Source organism: Geotrypetes seraphini, chromosome 1, assembly GCF_902459505.1.
Source record: "Geotrypetes seraphini chromosome 1, aGeoSer1.1, whole genome shotgun sequence".
Taxonomy (NCBI): domain Eukaryota; kingdom Metazoa; phylum Chordata; class Amphibia; order Gymnophiona; family Dermophiidae; genus Geotrypetes; species Geotrypetes seraphini.
In genome coordinates, this window is record NC_047084.1 from 341,733,877 (window position 1) to 341,749,986 (window position 16,110).

General features: G+C 44.9%; 1 protein-coding gene across 1 annotated transcript in view; it reads left to right on the plus strand.

The window, feature by feature from the left end:
- NPFFR2 (neuropeptide FF receptor 2) overlaps positions 1 to 15,704 on the plus strand; it is a 108,326-nt gene extending 92,622 nt beyond the window's left edge. The window contains exons 3-4 of the mRNA XM_033960331.1: positions 7,533 to 7,632; positions 14,846 to 15,704. Of these exons, the coding sequence (XP_033816222.1) occupies positions 7,533 to 7,632; positions 14,846 to 15,704 (959 nt within the window). The remainder of the gene's footprint in view (positions 1 to 7,532; positions 7,633 to 14,845) is intronic.
- The last annotated feature ends 406 nt before the right edge of the window (positions 15,705 to 16,110 follow it).

The window sequence follows — 16,110 nt, forward strand, 5'->3', positions numbered from 1 at the left end:
TATATAAATGCCTAAAACAAATAAATAAAATAAATAAATATGCTGAAGAAAAATTTACCACAGTTGAATAAAACCCATTATCTGCCTACTCCTAAGAACTATGCCATAGCAAAATGTTCTTTGTAAAATGACTGTACTTGTACATGTATATTTCCCAGTACTTTTACAAGGAGTCTTTTAAAATATAATTGGGAAATTGTACGTTTCCATTTCTTACCTAGAGGCTATTTGAAAAATTGAGGTTTTTACCTCATAACATGATTTCAAGCTGGCATCATGGTGTGAGCATGCTCTGTATGCATTCTCTGCTCATCTTTAGATGAAGCCAGCAAAGCAATTCCATACATCTAAAAGTTTAGTATGTCATTTTATTAAACCTGAAATTTTGTGCAGTGACTGACCTACAACCATATAAAGAGGTTTTATTTACTTTTCTGAAAGTGCACTACCTCTGAAACTTGTTATTTTAATGTAGGATATGTTATTTTATTTAAAAAAACAAACCAAAACAACAAAACATTTCCATCATCAGATTTTCCAAGTCTAGAAAAGATGAAGCTCATGAAGCAAAACTATATTGCACAAAGAGATCTGAACCGGTTCTAAAAATATTGCCTCCAATTTTTAAGTCAATTAAATAAGGAAAAATATAGAGATGATCAATAAAGTAATTTGAATGCAACAGAAAACAAACTCATATCAAGTAAATTTAATTACCTCACCTCAAAAACCCAAGGCACTACTTCTTGATTTTTCGTGCCCTTACTAGGGTGATGTGTTCATCATCGGTCTTGGTAAAGGGATGTACATACATAAGCAACATAAGCAATGCCTCTGCTGAGTCAGATCCGAGGTCCATCGTGCCCAGCAGTCCACTCACGCGGCGGCTCAACAGGTCCAGGACCTGTGTAGTAATCCTCTAACTATATCCCTCTATCCCTTTTTCCAATAGGAAATTGTCCAATCCTTTCTTGAACCCCCAGTACCGTGCTCTGCCCTATTACGCCTTCTGGAAGCGCATTCCAGGTGTCCACCACACGCTGGGTAAAGAAAAACTTCCTAGCATTCGTTTTGAATCTATCCCCTTTCAACTTTTCCGAATGCCCTCTTTTTCTTTTATGTTCTGAAGGTTTGAAAAATCTGTCCCTCTCTACTCTCTCTATGCCCTTCATGATCTTGTAGGTCTCTATCATGTCTCCTCTGAGTCTCCGCTTTTCCAGGGAGAAGAGCCTCAGTCTCTCCAATCTTTCAGTGTACGAAAGGTTTTCCATGCCCTTAATCATTTTGTCGCCCTCCTCTGGACCCTCTCAAGTATTGCCATATCCTTCTGACTCTGCCATGCAAATGAGGTCATTAATATTAAAACTAGCCTACCGATCGATGCCCTGACATTGCTTTGCCATACACTGACTTTAGTGATTACCTCAAATGACCTCCAAAAAACAACGGGGCCTTAGGTATATGGGCCAATTGAAGTCTTAGGCTCCTCCCAGTGTATCTCAGGAAGCCGCTTGGGCCAATCAGAGCCTTAGGCCCCTCCCAGTGTATCCTAGGATGCACTGGGAAGGGAAAGGCCCATCATTTTGAAGAGGCAGGTCTGCCAGCAGGAGGAAGTGGGCACCCCTCCTGCCGGTCTCCTGAAAAAGGTATGGGGGGGGCGAAGTGTGTGTGTGCTTGAGCTGGAAGAGTTCTGAGATGACTACCCCCCGCCCTCCAACCCACCAGGGTCTTCCTTTGAGTACTTGTTGGTGGGGTGGTGGGAGGAGGGCCTTTGTGTGTGTGTGTGGGGGGGAAGATGGTGGTCTCAATGGCCTGGATGCTCTAGAGTTGTTGAGACAGGGGGGAGTGGCCATCCCTCTTGTCTCTTATTTTTCAGGGACCGTTGCCATCATTGGGATGGGGTTCGGCAGCTATCGGGGGAGGGGCACAACTTTTTTAAAAAATGGGGACAGATATTGTGCACGGGTAACATATGTACAACATCTGTGCCCACACATTAAAAAAAAAGAATAAAAAAAGCTTCCTGTCCCGAAAAGGGGAGCGGCAAGAGGCTGCTTTGGGGCTTCACCTGTAGTTCAGCTGTATGGGATTCCCCTGCCAGCTTTGCGCATGTGTCAGAGTCAGTTTTCCAAGACTGGTGGGGTGGGATTATGGCAGATATCCGACAAGCTCATTTGCATGGGAAGCCGTTTGAGAATCGATCGCTGTTGGGAAATTGGCCCAAAAAAATCGGCCAACAGTGATCCACATGGTCTTAATGACCATTTTTAGTGCATCCAGCTCTAAATCATTCAGACGGAAAATCACAATGTCCCAATGTGCCAGAGGCAACAAAATAGATTTGTGAATACTTTGGCTGGTGTTGCTAATCTCCAACGTACCTTTCTCCACTCTCTGTATTCCATAATGTCCTACCATTGTGAGTGGCAGAGTTTGAATGCAGTTCTCCTTATCTTTACTTCTCTTCCTGGAACAGATAGGACGATTATGTCACTGATTGAATTCACCTACAGTTGGAAAGTACTAGAGATGTGAGCGTCAGGTCAGTGGCGTACCAAGGGGGGGCGGGAGGGGCGGTCTGTCCCGGGTGCCAGCCCTGAGGGGGTGCTCCCGGCCTTGCCGTTCATTCCCCCCCACCCCCGAAGGACCGCTCGCCCCACTGACCTTCCTACACCACCTGTGAAACAGCCCGCAGCAGGATCGCGACGTCAGCGATCCCTGAGCTGCTAGGGCGCTGCTTCCTGCGCCGCGGTCCCGCCCCTCCTCTGAAGTCAGAGGAGGGGTGGGACCGCGGCGCAAGAAGCAGCGCAGGGATCGCTGATGTCGCGATTCTGCTGTGGCTGCTTCATAGGTGGTGCAGGAAGGTCAGTGGGGCGAGTGGTCCTTCGGGGATGGTGGTGGGGGGATTTAACGGCAAGGTCGGGAGCATAGGTAGTGCTGCTTCATAGGTGGTGCGGGGAGGCCAGGGAGGCGAGCGGTCCTTCGGGGTGGGGCGGGCGGGCAGGCAGGCAGGCTTTCAAGGGGGAGGGGGGTGACAGGCAGGCAGGCAGGCCTTCAAGGGGGGACAGGCCTTCAAGGGAGGGGGACAGGCAGGCCTTCAAGGGGGGAGGCAGGCCTTCAAGGGGGGGTACAGGCCTTCGGGGGAGTGTGCAGACCTTCAAGGGGGAGGGACAGGCCTTCAAGGGGGGGGCAGGCAGGCCTTCAAGGGGGGCAGGCAGGCCTTCAAGGGGGGGAACAGGTCTACAAGGGGGTGGAACAGGTCTACAAGGGGGTGGGACAGGCCTACAAGGGGGTGGGACAGGCCTTCAAGGGGGGGACAGGCCGTCGGGGGGGGTGCAGGCCTTCGAGGGGGTGCAGGCCTTCGGGGGGGTGCAGGACTTCAGGGGGGTGCAGACCTTCAAGGGGGTGCAGGCCTTCAAGGGGGGGGGACAGGCCTTCAAGGGGGGGACAGGCAGGCAGGTCTTCAAGGGGGGGACAGGCCTACAAGGGGGGGGACAGGCCTACAAGGGGGTGGGACAGGCCTTCAAGGGGGGTGCAGGCCTTCAGGGGGTGCAGACCTTCAATGGGGTGCAGGCCTTCAAGGGGAGGGGACAGGCCTTCAAGGGGGGGACAGGCAGGCAGGCCTACAAGGGGGGGACAGGTCTACAAGGGGGAGACAGGCCTACAAGGGGGTGGGACAGGCCTTCAGGGGGGTGCAGGCCTTCGGGGGGGTGCAGACCTTCAAGGGGGGGGGACAGGCCTTCAATGGGGGGAAAGGCAGGCAGGCCTTCAAGGGGGGGGACAGGCCTTCAAGGGGGGACAGGCCTACAAGGGGGTGGGACAGGCCTTCAAGGGGGGTGCAGGCCTTCAAGGGGGGACAGGCAGACCTTTAAGGGGGGACAGACCTTTGGGGGTGACCCTGGTTTAGAAGTACACGGAGGGAAGGGGGTGTTCAAAGAGACGTGCATATGCCAAACTTGGGGGGGGGAGGAAGAAATAATGGGTCTGAAAATAGAGGAGAGGGAGAGAGATGATGGACCATGGGATTTAGGGAGGGAAGGAACAGAAAGGGAGAGAAATTGGACACAAGGGATGGTGTGGAGGAGGGATAGAGATACTGGATAGGAGGGTAATTGGGAAAAGAAAGGGAGAGATGGTGGACTCTTGGGTGGTGGGGAAGGAGGGAGAGATGCCGGATGAAAGGGTAGTTAAGAAAAGGTGGATCTGTGGAGGGAGATGAAAAAAGGAAAGATACCAGACTTCCTGGGGAGGGAAGGGAAATGGAAAGGGAGGACAGAGTTGGCAGATGGATGGTTAGCATGCAGAAAGAAGAAAGAAGGAGACCCTGGCAAGCAAGTTATCAGAAGAAAACCAGAGCTTTGGACCAACAAGATTTGAAATATAACCAGACAACAAAAGGCAGAAAAATTAATTTTATTTTCTGTTTTGTGATTATAATATGTCAGATTTGAAATGTGTATCCCGCCAGAGCTGGTGTTGGACTGCAAACGTGAGCTAGGATTTAACAGAGAGAGGAAAAGTCCTTTTTGTTTCTTTATTTTATTTACACCACAGCGCCAGTGTGGTTAGGAGAAGCCAAAGAGGGTGAAAAAGCTATAAAACCCACCAGGAGTTTTGAAAAAAACACCCAACTGGGCAGGAAAATCGAATTGAAAAACCAATTCAATAGGCTGAATCGAATCGAAATTTTTTTTCTTGAATCTGGCAGCATTAGTTTGTGCTACTGTCTTAGACTTTAGGACCTGGGATTGGGGAGAGATGGCATCCTCAGTACTTTATAATGCAAGTGAAACGAGGATTTGGTCAGACTTTTGAAGGGTCTGCAGAAAAAAAATATTGTATAGGCCGGGGACATGAGACAGCAGGAAATGGGAACTTTTCTTCCTTCTATTTTTGTGAATGGAAAGGCTGAGGATGTCAGAGAGTTCAGTTAAAATATGTGCTTTATAAGAAAATAAATAATGTGTTTTATAAAGTTTATAGCATAGCTGGCCTACCCAGTGAGGTGTTCCTAGTGGTGGTGGTGGCAGCGTGTCAATGTGTTGAGAGGAAGAGGTGGTCTGGAAAATTCTGCTGAGCAAACTCTGGGCCCATTTCCACCCCCCAGTTAGTCCACTCCACTCAACTGGTTCACACACTGAGTGGGTCTTTGGGTGTTGTTTTGGGATCTCTTCCAGTGGTTTATCAGTATCTCCTGGTCCAAGGAAGGAAACTTTGTTATCCTTAGCATTGACCTACAGAATATGTTTGTAACAGTGCTGCTTGTGTGGCATTAGGCTATGTAGTAATCGAAAGAAAAAAACAGACCTTTGCACATTTTTGCACTATATGGTGGGTGTATGAGGAGATTCACATTTCCTGCACAGCTAAGTCCATGTGAAGTTACCTTGTGCTGTATTTGACATCTAGCAAGGTCTCTGTTTGAAAGGAAAGATCTAAACTTAAAAATGAAGTGGCCAGAAGTTATGGTAAAAGCAGATAGTGTAGCTGGTTTTAAGAAAGATTTGGACAAATTCCTAGAGGAAAAGTCCATAATCTGTTATTAAGACATGGGGGAAGTGTCTGCTTGCACTGGATCGGTAGCATGGAATGTTGCTACTCTTTGGGTTTTGACCAGGTATTAGTGTCCTGGATTGGCTACCATGAGAATGGGCTACTGGGCATGATGGACCATTGGTCTGACCCAGTTAGGCTATTCTTATGTTATGTTCTCATCTGTAGGGGCCTTTGTTTTCACTTCTTATTTTAATGTATTTTTTTTCTGGGAACTTATCAGTGTTTTTTATAATGGGAACAAAAATGGAAGAGAATTAATGTGTGTGGGATGAGGGGGTAACTAATTTCTTCAGCTAAATAATTCAATCCACTTCAAACAGACATAGGAGAACTCACACACCATTCACACACCCTCCAACCAAAAACGTCAAAAGAAAAAAACTGTTCGACAACCTCCTAGCCATTCGAGCTGCAACACTCGACCCCCAACTCTACAACCAATTGACATCGACCACAGACTGCAAAACCTTCAAAAAGAAATAAAAACCCTTCTATTCAAAAAACACATAAAACCGAACTAACACAATCAGAACTGTCCCAAGCATCACCTGCAACTACTCCATATGTACTTCTGATGTCATGACAATTCAGACATAATTTATGTTATGTTATGTTTGGAATATAAGAAAATTTTCACTGCCTGTTTCTATTCTGACCATTTATTCTGTTTCATGGTCATTACAAAAAATATTTTTTATATGGGGGGGTGTCAAAAAATGATGGGCCCCGGGTGCCACATACCCTAGGTACGCCACTGCGTCAGGTATATCTGAGCTCAGGAACTGTTTCACTGGTTAGGATTCTTTTAATGATGTCTTGGATCCTCAAGAATCCTGTAGAGATAACAAATGATGTTATCCTTCAGCCTTGAAATATTTTGGAAACACAATATGTGGCCAACAAGCCTTGATGAAATGCACTGCGATAGCCCTGTCTTCTCTTTTGTCTAGATAGAAATGATGGAGAGTGGCAACTTTATAGATTCTGGTTCCTGCAGGCTTTCATCTCACGCCTTATGCTTTGGTTATACCAGTCGAGCAAGTAGACTCCTATTGCAGGACCTATATTATGAAGGCATTGGCTGGAAGACCCTCCGCTAATACAGGATTAGTGGTCGGAGAGGATCGAGTAAAGCTAAAGACATGGTTTCAATATTGAATTCCTACTTTAAAGTTGAAGGGAGGATGTTTTTGCTGCCACTGGTATTCCTACTGATTATAATATACACTTCTATGTTCTTTCAGTTTATCAGCTTCTATCTCTTTCTGGAAAAAAAGCAACAACAGAACAGGCACCTGTCTCGTACCAGTCTGCCTGTCTACTAGTGAGGTCAGAGCAGAAACATTAATCTATTGATTTAAGGTACAGGAACTGGGAATTCAAACAAGCATCCCGTACTGCTAAATTCCCAGGAGTCCTACAATTTAATTTAAGCATCCAGTAATACTAGGGTTACCAGATTTCCTCTATTAAAAAAAGAGGACACCTAGTCCTGCCCCGCTCTGTCCTCACCCTGCCTCCAAACAAACTTCCCTGAGATAAGGACCATGTCTGAAGGGCGTCTGCGCATGCACGGATGTCGATGCAATGATGTCACACGCATGTGTGCATGCATATGACATCTCGTTGACATCAGTGTATGCACAGATGCCTTCCAGATGCGGCCCTGAAGACAGGGACTTCTAAAACCCGGACAAATTGCCAGGTTTTGGAAATCCCTCCTGGAAACTGGACAGTCCTCTAAAAAGAGGACATGTCTGGGTTTTCCCGGACATCTGGTAATCTTAAGTAACACAACTGCATTGTATGGGAGCTGAAAATATCTACAAAAATAAATGGAGACCATAGATATTTAGAAACACTATTTTCTCTTCATACCCTTCCATAATACTGTAATTTGTCTGATAACTTTACTCTCAGTGTATTTTTGAAAGTGAATAAAAATATATGAAATATGTTTTCTATTTTCAACGTAGGATGGCCATTTGGGAATACGATATGCAAGATGAGTGGAATGGTCCAAGGAATATCAGTTTCTGCATCAGTTTTCACATTGGTGGCTATTGCAGTTGACAGGTAAGATAACATCACCATCTGTAACTTATTTGTGATACCAGGACTTCATGAGACACATTTCAAGCTAGTTTTAAAGGCGTGTCTGGAACAGTCAGCATAACTGCAAATTTCAAAAGGAATTGCAAAGTCTGGGGGGTGCTGTTGGACAATTCTTTATCAATGTGTGCTCAGTAAAGTGGCCCAATTCATGATTTGAATCGATTCACTTTGGATGAATTGATTCAAATCGATTTGGGTGTTTGTTTGTTTTTAAACCGGTCTTACTGATTCAGCACAGTTCTTTCTTAGCCGTCACCATCAATCTGCACAGGCCCACTTGGGCTTTCTCTTTGCCTGAGTCCTTCATTCTACTGTAAGTCCCTGTGCAGAATTTCTCTCCCTGCCCCCATAATGCAGTTTGTTTTCTCGTGGGAGATTGGCCTGGCCTGCGCTGCACCTGAGCCAGTAGTTTCTGTCTCCTCTTTTTCAGGGCTTAGCTTTAGCGTCTCCCAGCAGTAATGTGACCATTTATTTTTTTCCTCAAAACGAGACAGGACTTCCCTCCTCGGAACCCATTAAATATAGTGCAAAATATAGACAGCAGATATAAATTCTCAAAACTGACGCATTTTGATCACTAAATTGAAAATAAGATCATTTTTCCTATCTTTGTTGTCTGATGATTTCATGAGTCTTTGGTTGCACTTTTTCTTTCTCTCTCCCTGCCCCCTTTCTTTCCCTCCCCACCCCCTTTCTGTCTTTCTTTCTCTACTAGGTCAAAGGAGGGAAAGGGAACAGATTTGGGAATTTAGCTAATGCCTTAAGCTCAACTGGAGAGAAATTCTAAGCCCTCTGGGGCTAGGAAAATACCTGCAGTCACCGATGTAGTAAGGGGGGGTGGGGGGAGTGGGGCAGGGAGTGGCGGTTCACCCCAGGAGTGGTCCTTGTACAGGGTGCAGGCACCCGTCCTCCTCTCCACCCCCTCCTTCCCAATCACCCCCCCTGCTGCCCGCGTGCACCCTTTCCCTTATACCTCTTTAATTTTTCCTGTGCGAGCAGCATTACGAACTTGCTACCTGCGTCAGTGTTGTCTCTCTCTGACGTCTCTTCCAGGCCCTATGCTTAGGAAGTGACTTCAGAGGGATAGCTGACATGACAAGGGCAGCTGTCAGGGCTTGGGGATCCATTCCAACTCAGGTATCTTTACTTTTAGTTTTGGAGGTTGGAAGGAAGGAAGAGGCAAGAAAGGCAGGAGTGAAGCAAAATTTTGGGCCTGTCCAGTTTGGACTTGGGCCCACCCTAATTCAGTCATCTGGCTATACCACTACCTACTACCATTTCTGCCTTCTCATTTTGTCTTTCTCTAGCTGCACCCGGCCTGACTTGGCTGTTCTCAGCAAGCCATGAATTGAATTAGATGAGATCAGAATTATTGGATTTGATACTTCACCATTAACACAAGTATTAGGCAATGTTCAACAAAACTACATAATTCATAACAATCTGTTATTCTTATTGAATGATTTGATTACAAATTAAAATTACTATGATAACTCAAACTTAACAACAATCTCCCCTTAAACAGTTTATCAGAAGGAGGACGTGCCCGGGGAAATCCGGACATCTGGAAAACTCTACATTTTGTAGACGGTTTTCTATGCTGTTCATCTAACTCTGAAGGGGGCGTGTTTTGGGCAGGATTAAGGTGGACTTATGATTTGGATGTTTTTCTGCAATAATGGAACATTGCAGAAAATGTCCATGGCAAAAATTGGGCATTTGAGGTTTGACCTGTTTCAATAACAAACAAGTATAAAAGACACAGATGCAGTGAAAATCCACTAATAATACTAAATGACTCTTTCACATAGTGCAAGGTAAAATGAGATACCAGGGAAGGTTTTTTATGCCAATGAGCTTATTGCCTGAACACCTATAACCATTATTGTGGGATGGGAGGGTTCGTTTCTGAGGCTTTTTCCTCCTGTGCTTTTGTTTCAGCCTGTGTTGTTGCTTTTCATTTTACCTCGCACTGTCTATTTCAGGGGTGTCCAACCTTTTGGCTTCCCTTTGCCGCATCGGCCGAAAAAAATGTTTCTGAGGCCGCACAAATGCGCAAACGCTGCAGCAAGACAGAGGAGGGAGCCGGCAAGATGGTAAACACCTGGGGGCAGCAGAGGAAAACACTGCATCGGCCTCGACCAGGGCCACACAAAATACTTCACGGGGCCACATGTGGCCCTCGGGCCGCAGGTTGGACACCCCTGGTCTATGTGAAAGAATCATTTAGTATCAATAACGAATAAGTGCCATAAGGGTGAACAACTGGAGGGATTAAGGCATGATCTCCCTTAGTCCCCCAGTGGTCACTGACCCCTTCCCACCCCCACCCCCCTCACCCCCATAGATGTGAAAGAAACAGTACATATTAGCCTGTATGACAGCTTCAGATGTTATGGCCAGTCCTATTAGAGCAGCAAGCTGGTTCCTGGAGTAACCTAGTGGTCGGTGCAGTGGACTATACTTACCCCTCCCCATTCACGATTTTGACACTCGCGGTTTCACATATTCGCAATTTTTTTTTTTTTTTTTGGGGGGGAAACACCATAGTTTCGGATGCTCCTGCCTCCCTCCAGCCTTCCTCCCGGCATCCCGACCTTACCTGGTGGTCTAGCGGACTTTCGGGGCAGGAGTGATCTTCCTACACTCTTGCCCCATGTAAATCGCCAACAGGAAATGGCTGCCATGAGCTCCCGTCGTAGTCTCGAGAGACACTGCGGGAGGAAGAGAGGATAGACTGGTTACCTGCCTGCCTGGTGCAAGAGTGAGGGATGTGGCCAGCAGGATCACCAGGATCATAGACGGAGCAGGAGGAAAGGATACCACCGTAATTATCCACGTTGGAACCAACGATGTTAGCGGACGGAAATACGATAGGGAAGTAATGAAGGACCAGCTCCGATCACTCGGAAGGAAATTGAAGGTCAGAGAAGTGAAGGTGGCATTCTCGAAAATCCTCCCGGTGCCGAGAGCGGATTCAATGCGACAAGATGAACTGAGAAAAGTTAACGCCTGGATGAGGCGATGGTGTGAAAAAGAGGGTTTCGACTTCGTGCGAAACTGGACAACATTCTGGGGAAGAAGCAGGTACTTTAGAAAGGACGGTCTACACCTCACCAAGCAGGGAGCGAGAATCCTAGCTGAGAACATGAAGAAGTTCATTGAGAAGGCTTTAATCAGGGGAGAGCCGACAGTCGACAACCAGTCGATGGCCCGGACACCAGGATATCCTGAAGAGGAAACTTCAAACAACCACACAGATATAGGGGAAGAAAAAGAAGAAACTACAGGGGGCAATGAAAACGAAAAAGATCAAATGGATACAAAAAGGGATGTGAGGACCACTAAATCCAGGAAATTATCACGAACAGATCTTAAATGTATGTGCTCAAATGCCAGAAGCTTAAGAAACAAAATGGGCGAACTGGAAGAACTAGCAAGGAGTAAAAAACTGGATATCATAGGAATAACAGAAACATGGTGGAATGAAGAAAATGAATGGGACACGGCATTGCAAGGATATAAACTATACAGAAGAGATAGGATTGGGCAAAAAGGGGGAGGCATTGCCCTGTACGTCCAGGAGGAAATAGAGTCTGTTAGAGAGGGGGAGATGGAAGCAAATGGTAAACTAGAGTCTCTCTGGATAAAGATTCCTGGACAAAAAGAAGCAGATATACAAATTGGCCTCTATTATCGACCACCGGGACAGACTGAGGAAACAGACAAAGAAATGATGGAGGAAATTAACAGTGGATGTAAATCAGGAAATGTAACAATCATGGGGGACTTCAACTTTCCGGGGATAGACTGGAAACTGGGAACGTCAATCTGCGGCAGGGAGACAAAATTCCTGGAGATGATAGAAGATTGCTTCCTTGAACAGATGGTGGGAGAACCGACAAGAGGAAACACAATCCTGGACTTGGTTATAAATGGTATTACTGGAAGGACAGCAGATGTAGAGGTTACGGCCCCGCTGGGGACAAGTGATCACAATATGATCAATTTTACCATTGGTATCGGAAAGGGGAAACCAATCAAGACTAAAGCCACAACCTTTAACTTCAAAAGAGGGAATTACGACAGCATGAGAACCATGGTTAGAAAACGGCTCAAGAAGGCAAAGCCGAAATCCAAACAGTTGATCAAGCATGGTCTCTACTGAAAAACACCATCATTGAAGCACAGAATCTTTACATACCGAAGATATCCAAAGGAAGGCGAAAAAAGAGCAAAGGTGAACCAGCTTGGTTATCCAAAGAGGTGAAGGTTGCAGTAAGGGAAAAGAGGAACTCGTTTAAACAATGGAAGCGGGAAAAAACGACGGAGGCCTGGAACCGTCACAAAATTGACCAGAAAAAGTGTCATAAAGCGGTAAGAGAAGCCAAAAAAGGCTATGAAGAAAAGATAGCGCAAGAAAATAAAAACTTTAAGCCCTTTTTTAGATATATAAAAGGAAAGAAACCAGCAAGAGAAACAGTGGGCCCTCTCAACGACCAAGGAAGGATAGGGTCAATCAAAGAAGACAAACAGGTTGCCGATAGGTTAAATTCATTCTTTGTCTCTGTTTTCACAGATGAGGACACTACAACAATGCCAGACACTGGGAGGGTATTCACCGGAGACATAGAGGAGAGCCTAACAACAATAAATGTGGAGTTGGACATGATTTACTTTCAGATTGACAAACTAAAAAGTGATAAATCCCCTGGACCGGATGGAATTCACCCGAGAGTATTAAAGGAACTTAAGATAGAAATTGGGGAACTACTACAATCCTTAGCTAACATGTCAATTAGAACCGGGCAAATACCAGACGACTGGAGGATAGCAAATGTCATCCCGATTTTCAAAAAAGAATCAAGAGGTGAACCAGGAAACTACAGACCGGTGAGTCTCACATCGGTTCCTGGGAAGATAATCGAAGCACTAATTAAAGATCGCATTGTACAACACTTGGAAAAGCACAACCTAATGAGAGCTAGTCAACACTTCAGGAAAGGGAGGTCATGTTTGACAAATTTACTTCAATTTTTTGAGAAGGTGAACAAGCAAAGTGGAGATCCAGTGGACATAATTTACTTGGACTTCCAAAAAGCATTTGACAAGGTTCCGCACGCAAGGCTTATGAGTAAACTACTAAGTCATGGAATTGGAGGAGAAGTGCACGGATGGATCAGAAATTGGCTAGAGAATAGAACGCAGAGGGTAACCGTTAATGGGAAATTCTCAGATTGGGAAAAGGTGACCAGCGGCGTGCCCCAGGGCTCGGTTCTTGGGCCCATCTTGTTCAATATTTTTATAAATGACCTGGAAGAGGAAACATCATGCGATATAATCAAGTTTGCAGATGATACAAAACTTTGTCGGGCGGTTGGCTCTCAAAAGGACTGTGAGGATCTTCAGAAGGATCTAAACCAGCTGGAAACATGGGCGATAAAGTGGCAGATGAATTTTAACATAGACAAATGCAAGGTGATGCATCTGGGAAAGAAAAACAAACAACATGATTACAAGATGTCGGGGTGACATTAGCCAAATGCGAACAAGAAAGGGATTTGGGGGTGCTGATAGACAGAACCCTAAAGCCAACGGCTCAATGTGCGGCGGCGGCGAAGAAAGCAAATAGGATGTTAGGCATGATTAAGAAGGGGATCACGAGTAGGTCGGAAGATGTTATAATGCCACTTTACAGAACAATGGTCAGACCACACTTGGAATACTGTGTCCAACACTGGTCTCCATACCTTAAGAGGGATAAAATTCTGTTGGAAAGGGTGCAGAGACGAGCCACGAAACTAGTCAAAGGCATGGAGAATTTAAGCTACAAGGAACGCCTCGGAAAACTGGGACTGTTCACCCTCGAAAGGAGAAGACTACGTGGGGATCTGATAGAGACTTTTAAAATATTAAAAGGATTTGACCAAATTGACCAGGAAGCAGCATTACTGACATTTTCAGATGTGACACGGACAAGAGGTCATAGCCTGAAACTGAGTGGCAGCAGGTTCAGGACAAATGTCAGGAAGTTCTGTTTCACACAACGAGTGGTGGGCGCATGGAATGCTCTCCCGGAGGAGGTGGTGGCAGAGGCTACTGTTCTAGGTTTCAAACGCAAGTTGGATGCACACCTTCTTGCAAATCATATTGAGGGATACGGGAAATCCGGGTCTCCAACTAGGAGCGCCTAAATGGGCCTCCACGTGTGCGGATCGCTGGACTAGATGGACCTTGGTCTGTTCCGGTGAAGGCGTTTCTTATGTTCTTACGGGAACTCATGTCAATCATTTCCTATTGGCAATCTGCAGGGGGCAGGAGCATAGGAAGATCGCTCCTGCCCCGAAACCCTGCTAGACCACTAGGTAAGGCCGGGATACTGGGGAGAAGGCGGGAGGGAGGTGGGGGTGGATCAGAGCCAGACCAGAAGTTATTCGCGGTTTTTCTCCATTCGTGGTCTGGCTCTGCCCCTATCCCCGCGAATACTGAGGGAGAAGTGTATAAAGAAGGGGACTCAGGCACATATCACACTCTAACTAGTACACTTGTGGTGGAACATGTGAGCCTTCAAAAACCTACTGTTCCTACATATAGGTGCACCTGCAGGCATATGGGCTATTCTGGTGTACAGTTGGGTACAGTAGGTTTTTGGCAGAATGAATTCATATGGAGAGGAGCTGCTACTCTTAGAACATGACAATTTTGATACTGGGAGCCTCAACCCTGTTGAAAGGTTTTTGAAACATGGACATGCTGGTAGAGGCGCTCCCCTAATATATGAACAGACAAATAAAGATAAGTACTATTTAATATTAAATTAATATAAAGTGATATTTAATGAAAAATTAAAAAAAGAAACAACAAAAAAATAAGAAAAATCTTACAACTGATTCTATGACGATTGGGTTTATGTGATTATTTCGCAGAAACCTATGCAGGCATTTCCAATAGCCCTCTAGATATTCAAGCATGATCTTGTTTAAGCTGATTATCAGAACAAAATTAACAAGTTAATGTTGTTTAGTTAATTGACCACACACTACTAGATCTAGGGTAATTTTTTTTCCATAAATTTCAAGTGCTGCTAATATGATTTTGGCTTCATATAAATTGTTTCCATTTTGATGTCATTCAGATGATTTACAAACAGAATAATTTTTTATTTTATTTTCAGGTTCCGATGCATCGTCTACCCTTTCAAACAGAAGCTTACCATATCTACTGCAGTTGTCATTATTGTGGTTATCTGGGTTCTAGCTATTGCTATAATGTGTCCGTCAGCAGTCATGTCCCATGTGAAGGAGGACAAACATTTCAGGGTTATTCTAGGATATAGCAACAAAACTAGCCCTATATACTGGTGTCAAGAGGACTGGCCCAATCCAGAAATGCGTAAAATATACACAACAGTGTTATTTGCTAACATCTATCTAGCTCCCCTTTCGCTTATTGTTATAATGTATGCCCGAATTGGAATCACTCTTTTCAAGACCACAGTGCCGGTTGGAGGCAAAAAACAAGGTCAGGATCACCACCACTCTGTGTCTAGAAAGAAACAAAAAGTCATCAAAATGCTTATCATCATAGCTTTGCTCTTCATTCTGTCTTGGCTTCCCTTGTGGAGTCTGATGATGCTTTCTGATTATGCCAACCTGACAGAAACCCAGTCGCAGATCGTCAATATTTATGTCTATCCCATTGCACACTGGTTAGCCTTCTTTAACAGCAGCATCAATCCTATCATATATGGTTTCTTCAACGAGAACTTTTGCAGAGGTTTCCAAGCAGCGTTTAAGTTTCAGCTCTGCTCTGGAGAAATGAAAAGAAGGGGACTGTATTCTCAAAGGAGTCAAGGCAATACTGTCTTGCCAGAAACTTCTCAGAGCCAAGTACTTCGAAACCAAGATCTGCCAAACAAAAGTTGTGTGGAAGACCAGCTTCAGAAAGGAACTAAGATCAACAACAAACTGGATTTAATGATGGAAGACCTTGTAAAAGTCAACAACAATAGAGCTCATAAAGAAGTATTTTGAAAGGGTTTACTAAAGAAACTGAAAAAGACAGTACCATTGTACATATTTTTCAGAGTTTTATTATCTTTTTCAACTATAATGCAAATGAAACCCTTGAAGGAAAAATGTTAAGCATAATATTATCAACTATGTATAATCTGTATAGTGCATTCAACCTTGACCATAAACATGTGGAGGGGCATAATTAAAAAAAAACGTCTAAGTCCCCTTTTGGCCTAAGGCCTTAAACGTTGAAAGTAGAAGCAGGGAAAATGTCCATTATCAAAAAAACATCCAAAAGGAGGTTTTTTTTAAATAATGGCCTGCCTCTATGTTCAGCTGTTTAAATGCCCAGACCACCACTACGTCTACATTAACACCATATAATCAACCTAAAAAAAAGCCTAACTCCCAAATGCCCAAAACA